This window comes from Phascolarctos cinereus, unplaced genomic scaffold (genome assembly GCF_003287225.1).
Source record: "Phascolarctos cinereus isolate Bilbo 61053 unplaced genomic scaffold, phaCin_HiC Scaffold_2;HRSCAF=192, whole genome shotgun sequence".
Classification (NCBI taxonomy): Eukaryota; Metazoa; Chordata; class Mammalia; order Diprotodontia; family Phascolarctidae; genus Phascolarctos; species Phascolarctos cinereus.
In genome coordinates, this window is record NW_027555625.1 from 53,509,212 (window position 1) to 53,536,765 (window position 27,554).

Sequence of the window (27,554 nt, forward strand, 5' to 3'; positions counted from 1 at the left end):
GAAAGATAAATCCTAAATATATGACATTGTTTCAAAGCCAGAAAAACTTCTAACCATTTACTTGATTAGAACCAAATAGAAACTGGGTGAAAATTACAGTCCATACTAATAGAAAAATGTGGGTGACTCCACATAAATAGGCCAGAATACAGGGCTCAGGTTAGAAATTCTGATTTGCTCGTGCTAAATTTACGTAACCATGTGTTTTTTGAAAGACAAATTATCCCTTCCCAGAAGCTGCCTTGAAGACTTGTTCGCTACTCTTTCTGCTACCTCAGGATCCAAAGAACATCTCTAGATTAGTAAGCCTTTCCATTTCCTAAGATATTTGGAAATGAGGGGCTGCAGAAAGCTAATGAAACAAGTGTGGAAAAATAAACACGACTTCCACGCTTTGGGAAGCATCCATTCCCACTCCTCGAGACCGAAGGCATCTCCTAGCTCCCCACACCAAACAACTAGTTTCAAAAAAAGGAAAGCAAGAATATTTTTTCAGTTATTATAACTCATTAACAAAACTGGCACACTATTACAAATGAAAAGGAGCATGAATTGTAAGTATAAGGAGTTATATGACATAATGTCTAAAATTTATGGGTTAGGTTAGAAGTATATTTGAGTTAAAATACAGATGCCATACTATGGAAGAGCAGCCAACTAACCCCTGGAATCTACAGTTGGCTCCCAAAACAAATCTTTACCTGCGTCATTCTTAAATGAAGCATGAAAATGGGGCCAAATTCTAATCCTGTATTATTAATTTGAAACTATTTCTTAAGCATGACTTGCCAAGATTTTTTTTTAATGGCTAAATAACTCCAAAAATATTTTCTAGGTATAAAGGAACAGGGTGAAGAGCACATAATTTGCCCGACTTGAACTTCGTGCCTTTGACTTTCAAACCAAACACAAATGTTTTGAGGTCTGAGTTCTATTTATGCTTGGCAAAACTCAACTTCCTGGTTCAAGGGGGAAAAAAAAGCTCATTAAAAATGTATCAAAAAGCTCTGCGAGCCAGCAGCTTTTGTTCAAAAACGAAGTGCTGAGGAGCAAAGCATAAACAAATTAGAAGTAGCCTCACTGGATTTTCCTGAAATTTTAATTTGAAAATTAAAAGGGAGAGTGTTTAACAAAATGAGATTTGAAGTTGGGTAAACCAAAATATTTCTTTAAAAATATTATGAAATGCTTGTCAAGCCCAAAATACTGCCAAAATACTACTTATCTATATAAGTTCATATCACTAAATATATCTCAACGTTCTTGATTTTAAATGCAATTTATAAAAATAAATATTTTTTAAAAATTAAAAATTAGAGTTTTATGCAACTGATAGATAACATAATTTAGTATTTGATATTTTAAGATACAAAGGAATATTAATATATTTAGACTATAATGTTAATATTGTAATCTTAATAATACATGCTGTTCATTCAAAGCAAACATATTACAAGATGGACAGAGAGGAAAGAGTATTACCTGATAAAAATATAGAATTTCAGACTTGGAAGGTACCTTTAAGATCATCTAATACAAACTCTTTATCAGCTTGGAATAATTATCCATATTATCCAGTGCTTTGGCCAGGGGTGGGGGGAAGTACTTTATCCCCAAAACTCTGTTGAGTTAGACATTAAAAAATTATTATCTCCATTTCATCGATGCCAAAATTGAGGAACAAGGACAAAGAACTTTGCCCAGCATCACAGAGTTTAATAAGTGAGGGAGCTAAAAGTTAAGTGTCAGTTTTTGTGTTTAAGTCTAGTATTCTCTCTATTTTACTACTCAATAAACAGATACTTAATTACTGGCTCTATAAAATATTCTTCTATTCCACGAATTCTACAGAAATCCAACTTTAAGCAGCAAAACATTTTTAGAGCCCCATTTCCCAATCTGCAAATCTCCACATAAGGGTGCCACAAATCCTCATGCAAACACATAAAACAACAAACATCCCTTCTATAGAAGAAATAAATTATGCCTTAACCATATATGAAATGTATACAGAAGCTGTTGTGATTAATAAAATACAAATTCATCTCAAATCTTAGCAAATTCACAGTAGGGTTTTGTTTGCCATTATGTATTTTTCAATCAGTGAATATTAATAGTACAACTATTATCAGATGGGGTCCGTGGCATTTTTTGTTGCTGTTGTTAAAAGAAGGACTCTTCATACTCAGAAAGGTAGAAAACAAATGGACAAAAAGCATTGGCAGTGCCAGGGTAGAGGCAGCACTGGCCATTCATTTAATAGGGCCCCACCACTGCCATAGAAACCACAGTATTTAATGTAAAGTATTTGCCATAGTATTTAATGAGGCCCAATAGCTCTATGCAGGCCTTGGCTGCCTGTGATACATATTAGATTTGGGATTCAAGGGACAAAATTCTACTACATAGCAACACATGCTCCTGCCCACAAGAAACTTAGATCGACTGGAGAGATGATCTAAGGGCAAACTGAGGAAATAGTAAATACCAAAGGGTACAAAAATGTCAAATTATGTGGTAAGGACAACATATCACAAGCTACTACTTACGTGGTGTGTGAAGTAAGTTCAAAAGGGGAAGAAAAAGAAAGCACAAAGAGCATGTGAACAGTTAGTCAATAAGCATTTATTAATTATAATTAGTATTATTATTTATTTATTAATACTATTGTTTATTAACCGATGTGACAGGCATGGTGCTGTGAGCTGGGAATGTGAAGAAAGGTACACAGGGTCCTTGACCCAAGGATCCCAATCTAATGGAAAGAGTCTATGCAAACAACAATGGTCAATGAAGTATACACAGAGTGGACATAGGGTAACCTCAGAGACAAAGGAGGCGAGCAGGTAGAATTCAGAAAGTCCCTTTGCAAAGTCTAGAAGGGAACCAGGGGAGCCTATACATGGAGAGGAGAAAGGAGAGGAGAGATGGGGAATGGGGAATGGCCAGAAAGAAGGTCATGATGCACGCTGTCTCCTCCTGTGAGCTCTGGGGACCAGGCTCAGCCCAATGCCTGACACACACACAACAGGCACTTAATAAATGTTTACCGGCCTACTGGCTGACTAAAGATTTAAATGCATATGAGGAACTGTTGTGATTATATTTTTCACATCAGAAAGTGAAAATGTCAACAATTTTCCAGCACAATTAATTGCCACTTTAATTTTATATAGAAAATGCCAATTGCTTACAATCCCAAAGCAACATTTACATTTAAAACCATTACTTGCCTAGATAATCCTTTAAACTTCAACAATATATGCTTATTTTGCTAAGATTCAAATAATTCAAAAAGAATACTTTCCAGTTAAAACAATCACATTTCTGGCATTATATTGTTTTTCTTTTATAAAAATTTAATAACTGAGCTTCTAAAAGCTTTTTGAGAATGCTAATTTGCTAAATTCCCTGCTCAATATAATTTTTACTGTAAACTAAAGTAATTCTACAAGATAACAGAATAATAAACATTCAAAAAATACTATTTTAAAAAGCATCAAAGGTATTTTTTGAAGACTCCATTTGGAGTCAGGCAATTTCTAGTGTTGTTTTTCTTTTACTCAGCCTTCCTTTGTAGGTGTAGGCATACCCATGCCTGAAATACTTTCTCTCCTCCCCTCTACCTCCTAGCTTTCCTGGTTTCCTTCCAGACTCTGCAAGGAGCCTTTCCGAATTTCACCCACCCACCTACCTCCTCCGCCTTCCCTCTGAGATTACCCTCCATCCACTCTGTGTTTTTGTGTTTTCCTATGTAGTGTACTCTCCGAAATAGGAAAACAATCCTTAGAGTTATAAGAGCTTCACACCAAAATGGGAAGAACAAACTCTGTACCCAGTGGCATGTGCAAAATACGCCTATGTAACATGAGTCTCTAAGTCCCACAGCACAGCAGCGAGCAAAGGACTGTAGTGTTTCCCTGACAGTACAGCTTATCCCCAACTGTAAAATCAAAATGAGGCAGAGGAAATACTATAGTGAATTTAACAGCATTGCCCTCTACTGTTAACAGTGACACAGTAAACGAAAAGAAATACATTAGTAGCAATGAATCTGAATCAGGCGTGTAAAAATACTTGCCTGCTCAGGTAGGATTCAGGGAAAGCACATGAGGTCTCCCACATGAGGATGGAAAAATATTATATGTCTTGAAAAAGAAATATTTCACTCAGAATTCCTTTTGCAACAGGTTGATGAATTTATGTAACCTTCATCTAAAAGACACAGGAAATATTTTAAAATGGGCAACTCTCAAACCCTCCCTAAGAAATCCAGGAGGACTTTTATTTTTGTTACTTTGTATCAAAGATATTATTCCCATTAAACATTTTCCAACAAGTATGGCATTTTTAAAATGTCTTATATTGCCTCTTCAAAGAACAGCATAATTTCACACAACTGCCAACTTATACTTACAGTGAGATCTTTATGTTAGCTGTTAGAAATAGCAGCCGATCCAAAGAGATAAAAATGTATCAAAGGTAAGGCCCTGAGAGAAATTGGTTTTCCCTAAAGAAATCTAGAAAAATAAGAATGATAATAATTCCACATCAAGAAACTATGCTGGCATCAGTTAGTTATTGCCTTCAGTAATGAAACCTGCAAAGAAAAAGGGGAAGGGACTACTGCCTATAGTCAGAGGACCCCTTCAGTCTTGACCATTACCTGGCCCATGGGACCTAAGATAAATCACTTAGCCTCCCTAGGACTCTGTTTCCTCATCTGTAAAGCGAGGGGGCTGGGCTAGATGGCCTATGAGGCCCCTTCCAGTCCCAGATGTATGATCTGGTGGTCCCTGCATGCCACCATGATGGTCTTGGAGAGATGGGATAGCCACGAAATCCTTGTGTGGCCAGGGTGGTGATTAAGACTGACAATCACTAATGTTGATAAAAATTGAAAACACAGCACATAAAACTACCATTGTTCTCAGAATGGGTCAGTCAAGGTTGCTCTTTCCTATTGGTTGTCAACACTGAGAGGTGTGAACCATTAGAGATTCTTAGCTATTCAAGCTGAGGTGCTCCTCACATTTATGAAAAGCCTCCCTCACTCCAAATACCCAATCAGTTGTCAAATCTCACCATACCTACCTCCACACCAACTCTTGAACCCGACTCTTCTCTGCTCACATGGCCACCACCTTGGTTTAGCCCTCCATCACTCCTCCCCTTGATTATTGCAATGGTGTCCTACGTGGCCTACCTGCTTCAGGTCTCTCCCCGGTCCAGTTCATCCTCCAAACTGCTGACCAAGTAATTTTCCTTATGCACAGATCAGGATCACCCCCTCCTCAATCAACTCCCCAGCCTCTGTGCTGCCTCTCTACATGCTTACTACAAGCCATTCTCCTTCCAGGCTCACCGTCCATATCGAGATCCAGCTAGACTGGCCTCTCTGTTCCATTTCTGCTCTGCAGGCCTTTTCGGTGGCCATCCCTCACAACTAGAATGTATTCCCTCCTCAAAAATGCCTGAGTGTGCCCTTCTTCCTTCAAGATGCAGATCAAGCAGCCCCTTCAGAACAAAACTTCTCCTGATCCTCTCAAGTGCTAGTGCTCTCCGTCCCAAACTATGTTGTATTGATTCTCTTTATATTTATTAGGTGTATTCTTACTTAGAGACATGTCTCTCCCATTAAAACTCAAGCCCCTTGTGAGTAGATTGTTTGCTTCATCTTCTTTGTGTCACAGCACAGTACTTGCCCCACAGTGGCCACACAACAAATACATGCTGATTGACACAGAAGACAGATCACGAGCATGAGCTGGACAAAGAATGTCATCAAGTAAAGACAGGTGGCTGGATTGCAATTTGGAAACTGTACAACCGTCAAGCATTCAGAGCAGTTTGCTGCTGCTTTCTCTTTAAGAGAAAGACTTACTCTTGAAAAATCAGTATTCTCCCAGTAATGCTCTATGGCTATGAATCATGGGACACCAGGATCTCCGAAGAATCAAAATTGCAGATGGCCCAAAGGGCAAGGGAAGATGTATAGCAACTATTAAGTAGGCTGTCATTAGAATCTTCAAAAGTCTGAAACACTGCAGAGTCATGGGAACGTGGGAAAGTGATGGAGAGAGAAAAATTGAGGCTAAAAGACAATACCAAACCAGATGGGGGGGGGTGGGGGGGAGAGGAGTGAATCTAACAGGTTAAAGTGCTTTAAACACAAGTACAGAAGCCTAATTATTTCTCCAATTTGGTATTTTTATTAAACGTGCCCTGCAACACAAAACTCCAAGGTAACAGAATCCACATTTGGGAGAAAGAGCTCTTCTGGCATGATTCAGTTTGTTCCATGGCCCATCATGCCAGAGAAAACAAGATCTAAATTAAACCCAACAGAGCTATGAGGATCGAAAATTCAAAGCAAAAGAAAAAACTGGCAAGCTAAGGTTACTGGCCCATGTGAGGCTTAATATGACTATCGGTTTGAAAAGACTTCAAATGATTTCCTAAAGAAAGTATGGACGCTCAATAAAATCATTTTCAATTCTTGTTTACAGAGAATCACCACAGTTCTATGACGAATGCTGCAGTGATTTTATTGGCTACAAGAACAAACTCAGAATGTGGGTCAGACTAGAAGGCTAATAACCCTATCCTAACCTCAATTATGACATGACAATTATGATAATAGTAAAAATAATAATAAGAAGAAGAAAAAAAAACCACTTATAGAGCACTTTCTACATGCCAGGCATTGTGCTAGGCACTATACAATTATATCTCATTTTATCTTCACAATGACCATTATTATGCAATTATTATCTCCATTTTGCACATGACGAAACTGAGGCAGATAGCAGTTAAGTGATTTGCCCAGGGTAACACAGCTAAGTCTGAGGCCATTTCTGAACTGGGGTCATCCTAACTCCAAGCCTGGTTCTCTGTGCTCTGTGGCAACCCCTAGCATTAGAAATTTATAGCAATAGACTAGGATTCTACAGCATTAATTATCTGGATGTGGGGATAAAAATCAGACTCATTACCAAAAAGCTTGAAGCTGAACTGGGCGTCTAGCATATTAGAAAAGACAATTTGAATTCGGAACTGCCTTGCCAAGTAGAAGAACTAAGCAGATGTAAATAGGATGTTTAATGGAACCAAAACCAAATTTATTCAGGAAAGACAAATAATCTCCACTAACAGAAGCCGGGGCAATGACTTCCTCTGCACAGGCAGCAGTAAGAGCTCTGTTCCATGAGTTCTGAGTCATTCCTCTGGCTAGAAAGATCACAGGAAGGAAAGGACTCATGATCAGAGAGAAGGAATTCAGGTTCGGAGCATCAGGGCAATGAGAGGACCTTACAAAGAGCAGCCAGAAAACAATCTTGAGGCCATTATTTAAAAAGAAAGGGAGAGAAAACTCTTCCTGATGGGGAACTAAGGACAATCTTTCCAAGCAGGCAGGAGGGTGAATAGCTCATGAAGTTCCTTCTAGTCCAAGGAGTCTTACTTGGCACGACTGCCAGACACTTAGTCAAATATGGAAACATAAGCCAGATTCAGAACTCAAACGTCCTAAGGTAGATTCATTCGCCAGCTCTCCAGGGGCTTATGATATATGTTTCTTCAATGATCTAAAGCAATTGCAATTATTGGAAAATTTAAAAATTAAAAGAGTTAAATCATACAGGGTAATTTTTAAATCACTGGCCTTTACAAAGAATTATCTCTCTCTCTTAAGTTTAGTTTAAAGAAGCATTTAGATCAGCACAATACCTTGCCAATCAAAAGACTCAAGCACATACAAACAATTAGAAGTAAATACTGTAATTCACGTAAATTGTATTAAAAATAAAAACTGTCAGGCCAAAATATTCTTGCCAATCATGCATGCTCCCACCAAAGGCAGTTTGGAGCCCAGTGACAAAGGGAAAACTGTCAATTCACCCCCTACATTCAATGAGAACAAGCAAAATGACATCCATTTACTGCAAGGACCTCTAACCTCTAAATTTGCTTTTCCCCTGAAGCTTCTAAGGAACTGTTTTTGTGTATTGTGTGTGTGGTGTGTGTGTGTGTGTGTGGGTGTGTGTGTGTGTGTGTGTGTGTGTGTGTATATATATGTCACCTTTCAAATGTAGCTCTTAAAAAAGAGGGTATGAAGTGAAACAGTAAGGATGAAGCAGGTGCTGGATTCAAATCCAGCTCTGCCACTTATTACTTGCAGGACCTTGGAAGGAAGCAGCTTGTACATTGATGTATGTGACTGCCTTAAATTAACATCAAAAGAGAAGCCAGTATTTATGTAGCAAATCAAATGCCAACTTAACTACACTCTCTGGGCCTCAGTTTCCTCATCTACAAAATGGAGTTGTACTAATTTGCCCTATATAAGGTCCCTCAGAGCTCTAAATCTATGATTCAAGGTATCCAAATGTAGAAAAAGCTGACGTGATAGTTTTAATTGGGGCTAAAAATGGGGGATACAAACCCAAAAGAAGAAATTCTGTGAGGCAGCTTGGAATTAAGCCATGATGTACTCTTAGTAAGCTGAACCTATTTAAACTGTACTTTCATTCATAAGGTAAATTCCCATTTGTTCAGAATGACTGGGGAAACTGAGTAGTTGGAATTATGGACTATTACAACTAACTGAAAGTACAAAATGCAATCATCAAAGTATTCAAATATAATAAAACATAATCAATGCTAAATTACACAGAATACAATGCCATTCATTCTGAAGGATTCAGAAGATGCCTCAGGACTATAGAGTGACTCATGGTCATCCCCATGAACATGAAGGGTCGCTGCACAGTACTCCTAGTGAAAGTGAATGAGATAAGTTAATGTCATCGTCCTCCCAGATTCAAGCACAAACATACATGTGTTAAGTGTCTGCCTACTAGTGATGCTCTCTGCTAGGCAACAGTGATACAAAGATGAACAGTCTTAGTATACCTAAGAACCATGGTCTACTACTTGGAAGCTCCTAAAGGACACAGTAAGTATGCTTAATTGTTTCATTGAACCAAATGTCCAGCACAGTGCTCTGAACAACGTGTTTAATAAAAAAATTCAGCAAACCGAACAGAATTCATGCTATGATGACTGTTTTTTGGTTTTTGGGTTTTTTTTTAAAGATAAAATCACGCTATGTGGTTAGCTGAGTGTTCTGGTTCCAAAAAAAATAAGATCTTACTATTTCTTGGCCCCTCAAAAGAATGCTGTAAGAATCAATATACTTGTGTCTGAAAATGGATTGTAATCATTTTTCTACCCTTCCTACAAACTTGATGTGTCTTTTAGATATAAGCCTCGGCTTCTACTTTTACATAATATGTGGGAGAGTTTTCTGCAGTCTTCTTTAACTCATCCTCACAGGAAGTAGAATTAAATTAGAACATTAAAAATTTGAGATGTGAAAAAAGGGAATATTGAGGACAAAGTAAATAGAAGACAGAATATTGCTCCAAGACAGGAAAAGGAAGAGGAATTTCTAAGTAAAATAATTTATTTTTTATGAGTCAGTCAAAGGAGCTCCTGTTATTGTATTATACTGAAATATCATTAGCAGTGAAAAAAGGAAACAAAATAATTTATGAAAGACAATATGCCCAGATACCGATTTTAAACCTGGTATTCCACCCACCCAAAATGAAACAATTCTCAACTGAACAAACATAAGAACTTTTCAAAAGAAATTTTTATCACAATTTACTGATATTAGACCTGACAACTAGCCATTGCCTCTCAACTGAAGTACCAATTTTTGTAATATGCAATTACTGAACTTTTTAAAGTTTAACACTTATTTGGTTATCTAGCTCTTTAAACAGACAACTAGATGCCAAATGCTACTACAACTTCAAAATCAAACTAGCCCTATCCCTGACTAAAACCTAATTTAAAAAAAGAGGGGAGGGGGAAAATCCAGAATTTTTAAAACCTCCCAATTGCCTCTCCAAGGTAGCTCAACTTAATTACATTATTTAAAACACATGGCCCAAAGCACCTTTCGGAGACCTACAACAACAACTCCAAGTGGCTCGTTCCTCTTTGGTACGCCTGGAATCCTTCCTTCTGAAGCGGCACAAACTCCTGATAGCAACAGCCCCATTTTCAAGAGAAACTGCTCCAAGGCTCTATGATTCTGCTTTATAACCTTTGATAATGAAGTCTCTGGTCTAGGTTCCAAAAGACCAAAAGGGGTATTAACCCAATATTGGATTTATTAAATCTTTTTGTTCTATACTGAATCTAAATATATTACATGCTTAACATAAACACACGTATGTTATGATTGAAAGCTTCAGTATAATACATTCCAAACATGGTGCATGTGTACATGCAGGCACATATGCATGTATAGACATGTATAAAAGATAAGCTGGTATAATGTTATTTACTTATGGAAACACATACACATAAATATAATGAACGCATCTGCATATACATACATAACATGTAATATTCACATAAATGCATGGCATAAGATGCCTATGTGCCTAGACATGTACAAATGATCTCTTCATGTAGGTTATGTGTTTAGATAATATGCGTAACGCATACAGACATTATACACGTGAGGCATTTATCTCTCAGAATGGTGATTTTAAAACACTTAAGATATGCAAATGAAAGTGAGATATTCCAAATGTGGAAATACTAGTATTAGATATAATACTACTTGAATAAATATCAGTTAACTGATGTAATAAACATGTTTATACATTACATATACTCACTGTTTGTAAAATTTACTCTGATTGGTATATCCATATCAACAAATTAGCTAATTCTGAAAGATGAGCAGCTTCTGAAATAATCTTCCTCTCTATTCATAAGTTGTGATCATACCCCAAAAGATTTAGGACCACTCGTACAGACTTAGCTTGGGCTTGTAAGGCAAATCACTTGTGATTATTTTGTGTTTTGACTATTTTCACTTTTTACAGCTGATTCTCATCATGAGGTTTCTACTCAAGGGCGTTGTCTTCCACAGATGAGAAAGAATTTAAGTTGTCTCAGTTTTATAAGCGACCTACAATAATAAAACTATCTTACTAAAATTTACTGCATTCTCGGGGGACTTGTGATCATGAAACAACATTTACATAATTCTTACAGATGTTCTTCAATCAACATAATTCTGGGTCTGGCAAACTAAGAAATCATGGCAAAGGTATAGAAAGACTACATGGAATAAAAATTTTACTCTTCATCCACGATGAAGAAGAAAAAAGGTCACTGAACTGCTATTATTTCATCAATCAAGGGAAAATTTTGTTTGAATATTAAGTTACTTTATGATACAAAGGAGAAATGTTCCACCTCCAGTGTTAAGATCTATATGTTTAGACTCTATGGAGACTTCACGGAATGAGAACGTGCCAACTCAGCAAAGTCAAGTCAAATATTCAGGCAAACTCCATGTAATTCACCAACATCTGACAAGTGATCAGAATAGATAGTTATTACCTGCCCATCTTGTCCAACATGATGAATCTGTAGATTGCCCTGTTAAAAAAAAAAAACACACACACACACACACACAAGGAGAAGAATCAGGCAACAGAATGCTGATTTCAAGAGACATTTACAGTGTTTGTTATTTAATACTTCACTTGTTTACTTAAGCAAAATTAATTTCAGGAACTGCTCCTAGGGTCTGACCTTCTTGGCCAATAAAAACAATGAAAGTACACCTCATTTAAAATATTTAACCACGTGGACCAGAGTTTTACAACTTAAAAAAAAAGGTCTCCCAATGAAGGAAAAAAATGTAATTTACTAAAATATAATTAAAGTCTGGTCATGTAGCTTCCATGAGGTACATTGTGGAGAATCTTGTTCTTTTCCAATTCTTCCATTTTTATCAAACATGCACAGACCCAACATGAAATGCTTATTACCAGGTCCACATGAGAAAGTTGCAGTTTTTTGTCTCTTATGAGTATAAACTGAAACTCTAATAATAAAAACACTGGTCATTATGTGTTCGTGTGTGTGTGTGTGTGTGTGTGTGTGTGTGTGTGTGTGTGTGTGTGTGTGTGTGTGTGTCTGTCTGTCTGTCTGTCTGTGTCTGTGAGAAAAGCTCTTTCTTTTCATACATTAAATACATAAAAATATACTTTTTGAACACAACTGTTAAAAGTGGCAGAGGATGAGGTGGTTTTGTTTGTTTAATGAGGAAAAGCTAGCCATTTTGCTATGATTTTTTTCCCTAAAATACATTCTATTTGGACCAATATTCCTGTCATTCAAACCATTCAATGAAAATGCCTTCTCGTAGCACTGACAGAAATTACTTGATATCTCTTGAATTCTCAGTTCAGGCTTCAGTTTTTGCTACACCCATATGAGAGTATTCAGAGGTAATTTTTGCACCATAGATATATAGAAACACTATGTTAATAAGCCCCCTTAACAAAAAGAAGTCTACTGTAAACTCATCAATAGTATGTTTTTTTAAAAGTGCTAGCTTTTTACTGACTCCCATAATATATTTCCCTTAACTTCAAAATAATTCTGAGCAGTGTGAGAAATAGTGCAAAGAGCCCCAGCAAATGGCCATTAACCACCTAATTAATCTGGTCAAGCCCAAGAGCTTTCCTTGCGATCCAGTGCCTTTCCTGGGGCCTGCTGGATGTGCATCTGTTAGATGCATTCAGCATCTGAAGAGATCTAAAACATTTTTAACACATTGACGTGCATGCAGAGTAAGCACAAAGCTAGTTCTATCTTCACGACCTAAAAACAAGAAAACCCTTCATCCCCTGAAGTATATTAAAAGAGGAGATCATCAATTATAAACCACATTTGGCTAATATAGGATACATATAACTGCTTGGCTTCCAAGAAAAAGTAGTTGACATTTGCTGACTCAAGGGAATAACTATATCCAGTCAATTCTTTTTCAACATGAGCCTTTAACTTATCTGAAAAATAGTTCACTTAAATTTTAAGTTTCAAATCTACCATGGGTTGGCTCTCATATCATCTCATCTGTGAGTCCTTCCTTCACAGTTCCAGCCTCAATGTTCTCTAAATTCCAATGGTGCATTGAGTCTATCCAGGGGCAGCCTCGAGGTTGCATGTGGGACTCTAGGTCCTCCAGTGTGGCCCTCTGACTGACTCCAAACTCCACATGGGGTCTTGAGGGCGCAGGTTCCCCACCCCTGGTTCTATACCATATGCACTCAAATTGAATAAGCTCTATCAAGGTCCCTTCTGTCAGTCTATGATCATGTGATCTTTTCTATGGTACTGTTTATTAGTAATTTTAACAGCACTGAGTGCATCTTTCCAAACAAAGTGAAGCTCTTGAAAACTGGGTTCCCTCTGTCTTTGGTTTCCCCCTTAGCATAAAATTAGGGACACAAAAGATGCTTCAGAAAAACCCCAGAGAAATGTATCCGATTCCAGAATTTCCTCTTTTAATTGTATTTCCCCTAACCCTAGGGTACCTCATCACGTCCTAGATGAACTCCTGCGTTCTCAAAGGATATTCCAGGGAACCGTTAGCTCTGAATCAAACTCAAAAGACTTGGCATTGAAGCCCAACGGCACGCCACGCAGATCTGTCATCAAAGGACCAGCTACAGGACCAGTTCAGAGGGCTGATGAATGGAATTGCTCAGAGAAAACAGATTTTTCAGCCATGGCAATTCTCAAGGATCATCAGCTAAGTTACAGGACTATGAGCTATATCAGTGCAAGGAAGATCCGTACTAAATAAACTACAGGTCTTTGAAGTATTGGTGGAGAAAGTGTTTTCCTAATACAGGTTTGATTTTCAGATGTGTAGTGTCATGCAGGAGAAGACCATTGCTAAAAATGAAGGAAGGAATACAGGGTGCAGCTGGAGGAATGGCTCTTGGGTTTAGGGAGCCATGGCCACTCACCTCACTGTCTTGTGTTATCTGGACTTGATCCCCCTGGGGCACTTGAGCTATGTGGAGATGTCCCTGTGGAATCCACAGCAAAATAAAACATCAAGAAGCATCAGAAGAAAATCAAGAACAGGGGAAAAAAAGTATCTTTGGAACTCCTAATTATATGATTATGGTTCAATAAATGACCTCCCCCAAAATAGCAAACCCAGAACAGATATTTAAATCTTGAATAACACATTGTACTCCATTTATAATATAGTAACAGTATAGTTTCTTGCCATTCCTTATTATCAAATAATAACAACTCAAATCTATATGACAAATATTGCAAAGGGCTTAAATATGGCATCTTTGACACTAAAAACCTATCTATATAAAAATTTTGATGAAGCGATGAGTCACAAATGTTAGGTTAAGCCTCATATTGTGGTAAAGAAGCTAGTAAAGAGGTTAGTAGAAAAGAGGGAGAACTATTTCCTTATCAAAAATTTTCTAGATGATTAAAACAAAAGTGTTACTTAAAATCAAGTTATAAATTCAAGTTAATCAAATTTTAGGGGAGAGAATTTCCATTTCTCTATGAAAATACCTACCAGCCTGGTTCTCAGTACATGGAGCATTAGAATAAGATCTTCTTACAATTCTTTCCAAAACACATACCCAGAACCAGGAAAGTGGGAGAAGGACTAGCTACAGATTTACAGGGCTCTATTTTGGGCCATGTGGGCAATTTTACACATACACCTCAACATTAAGAACTAGCCATTGTGATACATTTTTATCAAAATAGCACGCTAGTAAAAAGAAAAAGAGTAAACAGATTTGTAACTGCTATAAATATGACAAATATGGCAATAAAAAAATCTAAACTAAGAGATTATTGGGAAAATCAAGCTTTAAGTCACAAAATAGTCAACATGACTTTTATACCTATTTTGGAAGAAAAAAAATTCATGTCAATTGACTAATGAAACTAAGCTCTATTATTAAAATATATCTTAATATAAAATTTATTAGAGAAAAACCAGTTTCTTAAGCAACCTATTTTAAATTTTATATCATTTTGCTTATAGTTTAATATGTTTATATAAAACCTGGGATAAAAATATCTACTTAGAATTCCATGCCAGCATTGTCTTTAAGAAAATTCTCTATTTCAAATTATTTCCTTTCCTTCAGGAGCAGGAAAAAACTAATGAAAATATTCAACTGAGAGTGGTATGGTGTAATACTATGAAAAGATCTCAATTCTCATTAAACTCAGGACTGCTTTTCCTTCTTAACATGTACGATTCCAAGGTTCCATGACCTTATAAATTAAGTAGGCATGAAAATGATAATCTTCATGTTATATGCACATGATGCTAAAAAAAAAAATCTCAAAGAATGTATACCAGTGGAACACATTTAAATTCTCAGCTCCTTAACAAAATTTTCAGGAGTCTTATCCTTTAAAAAGGAACACATGAAAAGAGGAAATGCCTCCTTCATTTCGTATTGAAGATGTATTAAATATTGGTAATGTATTTGCACATCTGTCTTGATCTTACAGTCCTCTCTACATTTTGTTTAGCCTGGGTTATTAATCTTTTGTAAGGAAGAGACAGTAACTATTTTTCATTAGTAAGAGCAACAGGGAAGATTTTTTTTCCATCACCACTGAAGATAAATAGTTCAATTATTTTATTTTTTTTATATTAAGTAATTTGGATTTCTTGAATTTTGACTTCTCAGTCATGAAAATTTTAGAGAAATTGTCAAAATAAGTAGAACTCAATTCAACAAAGCAAACTATATTTTCTTAAATTGTTGAGTTATTCATAGAAACAAATTTTCTTCTTGTCTCTAAGTAAAAGGAGGGCCAGCATTACTAAAATTTGAAGACTTGGGGTCATTTCTCCAGGGCCAAAGGCATTGCAGAATGCATGACAAAAAGCCTACCCCGGGCTTGTTGAGATTCACCACAAGCTACCCATATGCACATGCAAATCACCTTCACAGGACAAAAGAGCAATGGCTGAAAAGGGACATTTAGACTACTTACTGAGAGGTACTTAGCATCATCTCAGAGATGCATACCAAAAGCCTTGCTGGTAAAACAACCCAGCTGTGGGATTTATAGCAACTCACTTCATGTTTGTGGGCATCTGTTCCCATATCAGAAAAAACTGAAGCAAGTGAGTGGTAGAGCAAGAGAGCTCTACAGTCCCTCTCAATCCTACAAGTCCCATGGCCATCACCCAAATTCCATTCACTTTAAGGTAAGGTACTTTCTTTCATCACCCAAAGACATCAGTGCACATATACGCACATTGCTTATTAACTATCACACAGCTTAGGTCAATATTAAATCATTCCTCGCCACGAATGCTATTCCGCCCCAAAGATGTCTGCTTTGATGTCCGCACCTCTTAGAAAGGGCTACTAATAAAGAGTACATACTACTTGTACTTGCCCATCTTCGCCAATTTGGTGGATCTGGACCTGCTGGGCATTGGCAAGTGTGTAATGCAATGCCTGAGGCTGGGGTTGCTGGATCTCATTAGAAGCCGATGCTGTGCTCTGAACACTCTCTGGAAAAAAAAAAAAGAGAGACAAGAGTTGACCATTGTTCCACTGATCTACCTCCTGATACAAGTTTCTATAGGTTGAGGGGTAGGGGGTGGGGAAGAGAGAAGAATTACGTGGGCACACATACACATATCTGTGTGTGTGTGTGTGTGTGTGTGTGTGTGTGTGTGTGTGTGTGTGTGTGTGTAGAAAGCTAGAAAGACAGCAAGTGAGAGGGAGAAAGAACACAGACTCTATTATAATGAATACTATGTATCCCAAGAGATACTTAAATGGAGACTAGTGAAATATTTTATAATGACAATGTGAATAAAAACCATCTACTGAATGCAGCCAAATGTTTTACCTTCAGCATCCTGTACTGTGTTACAATATACAATATAGAATGATATAGCTTCATGTGTCATTAGGGTACTGATAAATATTCAAAGACAGTAACAACATAAAAGATACAAATGTCTCTTTAATTGACAGCTGTGATAGATGAATTTGAAACATATTTTATTAATGCCTCTTGTTTTTACATCGTCAATGCTAGATATACTCCTCACCTCCAACCTACCCCTAACCAGGAAATAAATCCTCTCTTATAACAAAGAAAAACAGTTAAGCAAAAACAATCAGTGTAGTGACTATATCTGAAAATGTATCCAGTACTCTCCCAAGTCTCTGTACTGAGAAGCATGGGTTGTTGTTTAACTGTTCTTACAATTACTGCTATTTATTTTAACAATTTATATGTGTGTGTGTGTGTGTGTGTATACACACACACACACACACAAATATGTATAATGTATATCATTTTAGTGTTTGCTTTATTTGCATTTTGTAATCGTTTTGCATACGGTTCCCATTTCTGCCTTCTTTCTTCTTCAGAGCTTCTGAATTTCTCATGTTTTCTATTTCTTCCTGCAAATATATTTATCTACCATTGCATTCATGTATCACAATTTATTCAGCCCGCCTTCAATCAATAGGCATCCACTTTGCTTCCACTCTTTGTTACCCCAAAAGGAGCTACTATGAATTTTGTGAGACATACTAGACCTTTCCACCTCTGACCTCCTCAGAGTATATGCCTCCATAGTGGAATTGCTGGGTCAAAAGTGCATTACTAATTTAGTCACTATTCTCTAATTCTAAACTGTTTGCTGGAACAGTTGGACCAAGTGAGAGCTTTACCAGCTGTGCATTTATGTGCCTGTCTTCCCATAAAGCCTCCCACATTCTGATTTTTTTGTCATCTTTTCCAGTGTAATGTACATGAAGTGAAACCTCGGAGTTATTTTAATTTGCATACCTATTAATAGTGATTGCCAGTTTGCTTTCATATTGTCCTTGATAACTGCAATTCTTTTTTTTAAATTGTACATGACCTTTGACTACTAATACACTAAGAAACCGTTCTTGAGCTTACAAATTTGAGACAATTTTTATATATCTTTAATTTTATCAAGGATACTTGATATAAAAGATTTGAGTTCCCTGTTGAGTTTCTTTTTTATTTTATCTGCATTAGTTTTGTTCATGCAAAAGTTTACTTTTATTGACCTGAAATTGTATAGTTTATCTTCTTACTTCATCCCTTATTTAGAGCACACTGTGATATATGTTTCAGAGAGTGAGATTGTCAAAGTACTTTTCTGTTTGACAAGCAACTCTTACTATTTGCAATGTTTAAGTGCTTGGTTTTATCAAACATCAAGCCAACAGTTGAGGTTTGGTTTTTTTTTTTGTAACTGTTACTGGTTTTCCCTTATCTAGTCTATTCCACTGATCTACTTTTCTAATTTTTAACCAGAACTTAAGAGTTTTGATGATTGTTGCTTCATTAAGGAGTTTGAGGGATGGTAATATTTTCCCCTATCCTCCTTATTCCCTTTTTTTCCTTCACTTTTTCCCTTCCCCAGGTTCTAGACTTCTTTTTCATCACATTGATTTAGGGGTTTTTTTAAGTTCTATAGAATACCCCTTTTTCATTCCTATGACTGAAATCACTACACCGACTAGTAATTTCCAGTCTGAAAAGCAGCAAGAACCACATCTTGACTGGTAAAAATGTACAGGAGAAACCTTCTGATACTTGAACAAATGAATAGTTCATTATTATAAATAAAGTCTGTGATTAAACGATTAGTACACAAGATAAGTTGTTCTTTATTATTATTATTATACTTCTTATATTTATTCCTCTCTCAGGTTCTATCCCTACCTTGTAGATTGAGAGGCAGTGTGTCATGCAATAAGTAGAGTATTGGACTGGCAGGCAGAAGAACCGGATTGCAAGTTACCCTCAGACAGTACCTAGCTTTGTGACCATGAGCACATTATTCAACTTCTAAAAGGCTCCATTTCCTCACTGGTAAAATGAGGGCAATGACGCTTGTACTACTATTACCTCACCTAACTGTTGTGAGCAAAGCATTTCACAAACCTGAACTAAGATCCCAATCTCTACAGGAAGCCCTTCCCAATCAGTCTTAATTCATTCTAGTGTCTTCTTTCTGTTAATTATTTCCAATTTATCCTGTATATAGTTTGTATGTAATTGTCTGAATGTAGTCTCTCCCATTAAATTGTGAGCTCCTTCAAAGCAAAGACTGTGTTTTGCCCTTCTTTGTATCTCCATCATTTGGCACAGGGCCTGGAACACAGTAGCTACTTAACAAATATTTACTGACTAAGTATTTAGCATAGTGTTTGGGCCATAGTAGATACTTAATAAATGTTTTTCATTCTTTCATATATTTAAATTCCATTAAAACTGTAAGTATAATCATTATAAAGAGTAGAATTATGTGCTTATATTCTACATATAGAATTCTGGCACATAAAAAGGCAAAAAAATAAAAAATAAAAAAGGCAAAAGTTCCATAAATTAATATCCATGATTTAAAATGTTATCTATTCTTGTGGTTCAAATAACAGTTCTCCATTTATTAGTGAGAAACTTATCACAAGTGCTAAATTTTCCAGCTCAGGTAAGAATTCTTATTGCACAAAAATAATCACTGGAAAGAAGCCAAAGCAGTCTTTTCATGCAGAAAAAGATTAAAAATAGGTGCACAATAGCAGTAATCCCTGGTGTCATCAGATGAGTTATTCACAATTCCAGAATTCCCTCCTGATATCAACATAAAACCAAGTAACAAAGATCAATTCACACTTACAGATAGTGATAAATAATATCTAAGAGAACATAGCTCTTGGAGAACTCACTGCTGTAAAAGGCATCCAGAGTGAATCTCTGACAACATTTTAAAGGGTCCCAAATATCTGCTTCGTGACAGTGGCAGAATTACCCACACAGAGTGATCTAACAACCAGAAACTCAAAGTAAAAAGATTCTGATTGGTGGTTATCCTAATGTCTCTCTACTACTAAAGTTCCACGGGAATGCTTCTTTAAGCAAAGTGGCCTAAGGAAACAAATTTCAGATTAAAAACTAAGTCTAAAAGCTAAGGAGAAGAAAATGGAGTGCATTGTACATAGTGAGCTCTTACCAAACATCTGATACTGGGAACAATTATTTAACAGGCTCCTCTTAATTCAATCACTCAACCAAATTTAATCTAAACATAATTCATTAAAATCAACAAAAATGTTAGCCAAACCTGACTTGTCAGTACAAACAAATATGTCAGTATGTTTGATGCTTCCTTTAAATTCTCATTCAATTCCTACTACTGCAAAAGACCATCTATTAAAATGCAATGTTTCTAACCTCTAACAAAAGACCATGGAAAAAAGCACTGTCTCAGTTTATTAGTAGTAGCACAAAACTGGATAAGATATTTTAAAAACTCATTTTTATTCCTTTCTAGACAAACACAACTACATTGCCAAAGGAATCCAATTATGCTAAATTCCTCACATTTAAAAAAAAATAAAATAAAAACAAAACCTTTAATTCATCTCAAGTCTTATCCAGGAATGGTTTTTACTCATTCTCTCTCCAAACTTTTGGGTCATAGAAACTCAGATCAAATGTTCAACTGTAATTTTCATTTGGTATGACAATGTTCATCTTTGGAGAAATGGAAAACAGCTGACTAAACAGAGGGATATAAAACATTTGTTCTCTCTATATACAGAGGGAATTTACTGAAAAAGACTAATTGTACAAATGAAGAAAGGTATATCTGGACATTATTTTATTGTAAGTTCGCTTTATTGTTTAGACAGCTGACAATGAATTCAAAACATAATTGATGAATATATGAATGTCACATATGCATAACATTAAAAACTACATTTCCTAGTAAAATTTAGCTTAAAAGTACATGTAGACAGTATTGCACTTCTGAGAAAACTAGCAAACATGCTCATTATAAGGATATTTCTTGTTCCCAAATAATGTGTGATATAAAAATACTTATGATTTAGTAAACCTGCAACACCTTAAAGAAATTCAAATAAGAGACTAAGCATGAGGATTGCCTCTGAAAACGTAAAAAAAAAAAATTCATCTTCATTTTTATCCAGACAGAGAATAACATAATGGAAAGAATCTTAGATATGGAGTCAAAAAAGATGAAGTTCAAGTCCAAGCTATGCCAATTAGTAGTTCTGTAACCTTGGACCACTCATTTAACCTCTCACGTACTTAAAAAAAATTTTTAAGAGGATAAAAATACCTAATTTATTTCTTTAGGAGCATAATGCACCACAGAAATAAGCAACAGATACTAATACTACTAATAAACTAATAATTACTAATAAAAACAATTGTTATGGGTTAAAAAATGTATTCAACTATCATTGTCTTCATCATTAAACCCATCAAGGTTCTGCCTAGCCTTAATGTATTGTCATTTCTCTTAAGTAATACTAAATACAGCTTCCAAATCAAAGACAGAGATGAACTAAACCATCTTATTAATCATTTGTTGCACATGGGTGACATCAAGTAAAACGGCTGCAACCAAAAAACACATGAGATAGAGCTTTTGCTTCATGCAGTCTTTCTTCAATGATAAAATTCATTTGCATTCAAAAACTGTAACATCCTTAACACATCACAAGGAAAGATGGAGGTTACAAGCTTTGAGCTTGAATCCAGAGATCACAGTGAACTAACGGATGAAAGCAATTCCTACAAATAACTCTTAGTAATGGTCACAGTCATAAGGAAACAAGAGAGAAAAGATTGAGCAAACCCTAAATCTAAATAAACATCCTTCAAGTATAATTGGTTTCCTCTAACCTCCGCCTCCTAATTCTCTAACCACGAACACGTAACCTTTAGGTATTTTCAAATATCCACCTTAAAAATAAGTGAGACTCACTACCTGTGTGACTTTAGACAAGTTTCTTCTCTTCTCTGCACCTCAATTTTTTCATCTATAAAATTAACTATTAGATTATATTTAAGGTCCCTTATAGCTCTAATCCTTTTGATTTTAATATAGCAATCACCATGATGTAAACAAACTGCCTTTAGATTTCAATTCTGAGACATTAATGAATGCTTGGTTGACTATAGTTCTGAGGAAATAAATAATTGCACTGGTATGGTTGAAACATATGTTTCATTACTTAAAAAGGCAGACTCACATGGGAAAAACTGCAATAATTTAGTGCTTCTACCCTATCAGCAGTATATTCAATCATCCCTGCCACTGCCACTGCCATTGCCACCACCACCACCACCACCAGCCTTCAAATTAAAACCAGCAATATTCCCTTTAGACGTGACTGCTAAATCAATGGTACTCTTATGAAATTAACATAAGAAATGTTGTTGGCTGAGTTCATAGGGATGTGACCCATGGAAAGCCTTTTGATTTCCTTCTTGGATCTTAGCCATTTCATAGTCTCAATCTGGAGAGCAACTACTTTCAGTTACAAACTAATTGATGAAGTGATTCCTGCTGTTTGTTTTTTCCAAAAATATTTCTGTAGGTCTCTTGTTTAGCATCTGGTCTAAGAATGCCAAAGAGCAATGCTTTGGGTGTGTACTCCCTCTCCTGCTCTATGACCTCTGCTTGGTCTTTGTGAATTATTATTGCCAAAAAAAATTTGTCACACTGCAGCAGTACTAGTGATGAGCCTTTCGAACAAAACTAGGTGGGCCTTCTTCTGTACAGCAGTGCAGCACTGGGCACATGTTCCAGACATTTCCAGTGTGGTAGGACCTACCTCGGATCATGATCTACTGTCAGAGTCCTCAGGAGTAACCAGAATAACAAAATGAAATCTCAAATAACATGAGTGGGGGTGAGTGCTGCTATCTTTATAAAAAGGCCCTGACAAACAGCTAAACACCAGGCACAATGCTCATCTGTTACTTCAAACGAAAGGCTGAAGTGACAAATGCCTCACGTGACTGCTTTTTCTGATAAACCATCTTACCTCCTGAAAAGGGAAAATCTTAAAATAGAAATAAAATGGGATACTGGACTGTTACCTAATACTAACTCACTCCAGTTTAGCAAATTAGGAATGCAGATCTGGCTGTAAAGTCAATTTTGAGGAGATTTTATTGTGAGATATACTGGCTGATTAGTAGCAATTAAATCGAATACTTGTTGGGAATTCTAAAGTCCTAGGCTCCCTGATTAAATGCTTGGACAATGTAAAAAAGTGTAATAAAAGCTAAAAGTAAACTTCAAAGATATCTGGGAAAAAAGACTACTACCCTTAGCCAACCATGAAACTGACATGGTGATATGGTTCCCCGCGCCCCCCCCAAAAGGAAAAAAACCCACATATATAATTCAGACATCACGCATGACGTCTAAAGGGAAGAGGTTGACTTTGAGCTGAAAAACATCAAAAATTTTGTAGATGATTGATATTTCTGAGAGTCAGCATAGCAGAGAATTGTTCTCCAATCAGGAAACTCTGGGTTCAAGTCTTGCCTCTAACACTTACTGAATGAGGGACCAACTTTGGACTTTAAATCTCAATGCTGTAGGCAATTTTCAAAGACTTGAAGTACCAACGCAGTTGTCAACCTACATTGGTAAAAAGAGTTTCTTCACTGAGAACTCCATATACTGTACCACTGAAACCACAGATTAGGACAAAAAGAAAACTTTCCTAAAAACGTGTGAGTATTCTGGCCAGGAAGAGCATTAGCAAAATATCAAACAGCTGAATTTCATGATCCTATTTAAAAACTTGTCACTATCAATATTCCTTTTTGACATTACCAAGCTGAATCAAGGTGCCCCTAAGACATTAGCATAACACACACAGGACTGCTGAACTTTAGGTGATAAGCTGGTGCCATCCGTAAATTTGACTCAGCCTAGTAATGCTGGCCAGTGAGAGACATTGCCATGGGAGGTGTTGGGGTAAAACTGTGGTGAGAAAAAAAAATGTTTAAAACAAGATACTTCTCTTGCTTTTTTCCCTCTGTTATTACCCATTTCAATCATGGTTGTGCTTTTCTGTGACTGGTATATAATAAATACAACTAATGGCCAAAGGCAGGTTTTTGGTCATGAAGGAGAAGCTTCTTTTCTGCAAATAAATACAGACAGTAAGAACATTCAGCTGAAGACTGCCTGTTGTCTTATTTCCCTCCATCTCTGCCACACGCTTTCTGTCCACTATCTTTCCTTCACCCCACAGAACTCATAAAAGCTGGCTGCTTTCCCTAAATTTTCATCCCTCTCCAGCACTGAGACAGCAGCTAGAACTCAATGGTGGCGAGCAAGAGTCACGGACCACCAATAGCTGCTGTCCAGGTGCACTGAGAACTTTCTTAGCCATCCAGATGCTGTACCACAATGTCACTCACATTTTGCCTCCCTCTTCTGATGCAAAAAGATTACTTCCCTTAAAAACAGCTAGAGACATTAAAAAGCCAGGGAAACTTCCATCTGGAGCCATGATTTGATTACTGTCACTACTGAGTCCCTAAGAGTCAAGGGATTCTAACAGAGAAGGTCTCGGGTTCCGCACCAGGAAGCACTTCCTACCACAATGCAGCTCAACAATACAATTAGAACTGCTACTTGTGTGGCCCAGTAGACTATTTCCCTATCTATAACCATCTTTGGCAATGTTAATACTTAGCGTCTGATAACTACCAAAACAACTGGGTATGAAAAACCAAAGAAAAAAAACACAGAAAAGAACTTGGGACCATCCAAGTTTTATCACATACCACTTATAATACTGCGCACACACACACATTCTTTCACCAGTAGTATTTATTCCAAGAGATGGGTTATACGTTAAAGTGGATGCAAATTTTCAAAACCTCTTCCTGTCTCCACAATTAAAAGGGCAAAATTTCCAAAGGCTTGGAACAAAGCAAGCAAAGTTAAATTTGTAAATGTGGTTAAACTTACCTAAAAGAGAGAGTCATTCCCAGATTTCTCCATCTGGTTGTGAATGGCGCTCCATACTACCGATTGCTCTGAATGACGTCATTTTAGCAGGCCGCTCCCCCCCCCCCAGCATGACCCTCTCATGAGGAAGAGTCACACTTCCCTTCTCTCTCTCCAGAAAGGACCTCAGAGACTATCAGCATATGGATGAGGAAACCTGGGCCCGAGAAGGCTGAGGGACTCTTCTTTTGGTATCTTCCTAGGCCAGAGTCTTTGGCCTAGCTCTTGTGAAGAAATGACGAGGACAAGTTTGGTGTTCCTCTAAGAGGTAAATGAAGACCACTTCAGCCTTTGGTCTACTAAAAGCACCCGCTGTCGGCAATCGGTCTCATGTTAACTATAGATTTTCTGGCTTAACATCGCCTCTTCAGCAGCCGCTTTCCCACCATAGAGACAAATCTACCCTAAGACCCACTCTCAGGACTGGTAAGGACCTGGGACAGCCATTCCATAAGGGACCTCCAGCGATGGCCAATTCATCCTCAGGTCAACTCCTCCTCTGCATTTCTCTACTTTCTCACAGCACCTTTGCCTTCCACAATGGAACCCTCTCCCCCCTAGCCTTATACCTTGCCTTTATGCGGTGTCTTCCCACCATTGGAACACAAGCTCCAGGAAGGTTAGCACCGCCTTGTTTAGTGGTATATCTATATCACCCGCATTTAGAGCACAGTGCCTGGCATGCAGTAAGACCTTAATAAATTACCTATCCTCCTATTTATGTATTTCCCTTCAAGGACTAAAGAAGAGAAATAGAATCACAATGAGGCATTTTATCTTATCTCTGACAATATAATACTGCAGAAGTAACAGCCACACTGTGCAATGACTGACATTGATAGACTTAGCTCTTCTCAGCAATGGATCTAAGACATCTCCACATCCATCCATCTTTCATGATGGAAAATGCTAGCCGCATCCAAAGAAAGAACTATGGAGTCTGAATACAGATCAAAGCATACTTTTGCTATTTTTTCTTCTGTTGTGCTTTGTTTCCTCTTTCTGGTGGTTCCTCCTATTGGTTCTAATTCTTCCTTACCACATCACTAATGTGAAAATGTTTAATAGGAATGTATTATGTATAGCCTATATCAGATTGTGTGCCATTTTGGGGAGGGAGGGAGGAAGGAGGGAGAGAAAAATTTAAAACTCAAAAGCTTATGGAAGTGATTACTGATAAACCAAAATAAATTAATAAAAAAATTAAAAATATATATTGCCATAGAAAAGACGTGTTTTGGGGCAAAAGAGACTGAATTCAAATTTCACTTTGGTTACATACTGCCTTATGACTCTGGACCTCAATTTCTTCATTAACAAAATGGAGGGATTTGACTAGGTGATCTCAAAAGTCCCTTTTGCTGTAAATCCAATTAGATAGTTTTTATTGTGCCTAGAGGAAAAGTCCCTTAGAAAATTTCAAAAGGGCCTACCACCAGTTTCAGGGTCAGAAAATCAGAAAGGAAGCTATGCATGAGACTGCATTCTATTCTAAATTTGGCCATGGAAGAGAGAAATATTTGTTGGAAGGGTTGTTGAAGAGAAAGCACAGACATCAGGATGGGGGAAACAGAGAGGAAGGGTTTAAAGAGAAGACCTCATAGATCCCTTGTGACTCCAAGGGTCAATGATTCTAGTACATCTATAAGGAAGAAGTAGTAAAAAGTAGTGAAGGAAGATGGAAAACTGATTCATAAAGTGAGAGAAGAAATTTGCTTGAAATAAATATAAAATATTCCCAACTAGTTGAACTTTCTTTTATAGGATCATAGACTTAAGGCTGGAAGGGACCTAGTCTAACCACCTCATGTCATATACGAGGAAACTGAGGCCTAGAAAAGTTAAAGGACTTGCCCCCAAGTTCCCCAAGGTAGTAAGGACTACAGAAGAACCAAGGTCCAAACTCAGGTCCTCTTACTTCAAGTCAAGCACTGCTACCACATTGGAATGCTTATTTTTAAAAAAGGAGATAAAATTGTCTTTTTTTTTAATGGACCAGTAAGTAATAAGAAGCATGTACTATATTTTTGCTAAGCTTTTAAAATTCTATGATCCTAAATAAACTAGTTATTTCTTATACTGCAATTTAATTTTAATAAGTTCATATCATCTCCCCAGTTAGACTGCTAGTTCCTTAAATATGGGCACCACTTCCAATACATCTGTGTAACCTTATCAGTGTACTTTTTATGCATCTATTTGGCAGTTTTGGTTAATTAACAGATTAAAGCATAGTTGAAGTATTAAAAATATAATAAAAACAACTGTGTCAGGCACCATGCCAGAAGCCTGAGACCTCAGACAATGGAATGGCACCAGATCAGCCACAGCCTCTGACACCAAGCCTAAAGCTAGAAAGATTGAGACCCAAAACAAAACCAAGTTGTTCCCTTTTCTCATGGACTTGGGGAAGTAAACAGGAAATACGGTACTTCAAAGCATTCCTGATGAAAAGACCACAGCTACATACAAACTCTTAAGCACAAACACAAGAGTCAAGAGAAACATAAAAAGGTCAACATGAATGAACAATGATAAACTACCGGGAAAAGACACAAGTACCCTCTGAGCCCTATAAGCATCTGGAGTCATGCAGGAAATCTAATTAGACAGAAAGCCTAGGAGAGCGGTTTTGTTATATTCTGATGATCTTAAAAGAAGAACAGAAAGGGAGAAAAAGAGGAATCTGTTGGGGGTAGAGGAAGAAATTTATCTCCCATAATCAGAATGTGCAAGTAGAAGTCTGTACAGATAAGGAAGAAGGGGAAGGGGGAGGTGGTGACATCTG

General features: G+C 36.9%; 1 protein-coding gene across 12 annotated transcripts in view; it reads right to left on the minus strand.

Moving 5' to 3' along the window:
- BANP (BTG3 associated nuclear protein) overlaps nucleotides 1-27,554 on the minus strand; it is a 254,133-nt gene that overhangs the window by 89,371 nt on the left and 137,208 nt on the right. For 8 of the 12 annotated variants that reach the window (XR_013484520.1, XM_020989193.2, XM_078149392.1 and 5 more), the window contains 3 exons: nucleotides 16,293-16,423; nucleotides 13,860-13,931; nucleotides 11,434-11,472 (listed from right to left, as the gene is read on the minus strand). Coding sequence is in view for 11 of the 12 variants with exons in the window: in XM_020989193.2 (XP_020844852.1) it covers nucleotides 11,434-11,472; nucleotides 13,860-13,931; nucleotides 16,293-16,423 (242 nt within the window). In the remaining variant the exon portion in view is untranslated. The remainder of the gene's footprint in view (nucleotides 1-11,433; nucleotides 11,473-13,859; nucleotides 13,932-16,292; nucleotides 16,424-27,554) is intronic. The other 4 variants (XM_020989198.2, XM_078149387.1, XM_078149391.1 and 1 more) reach the window with 1 other exon arrangement.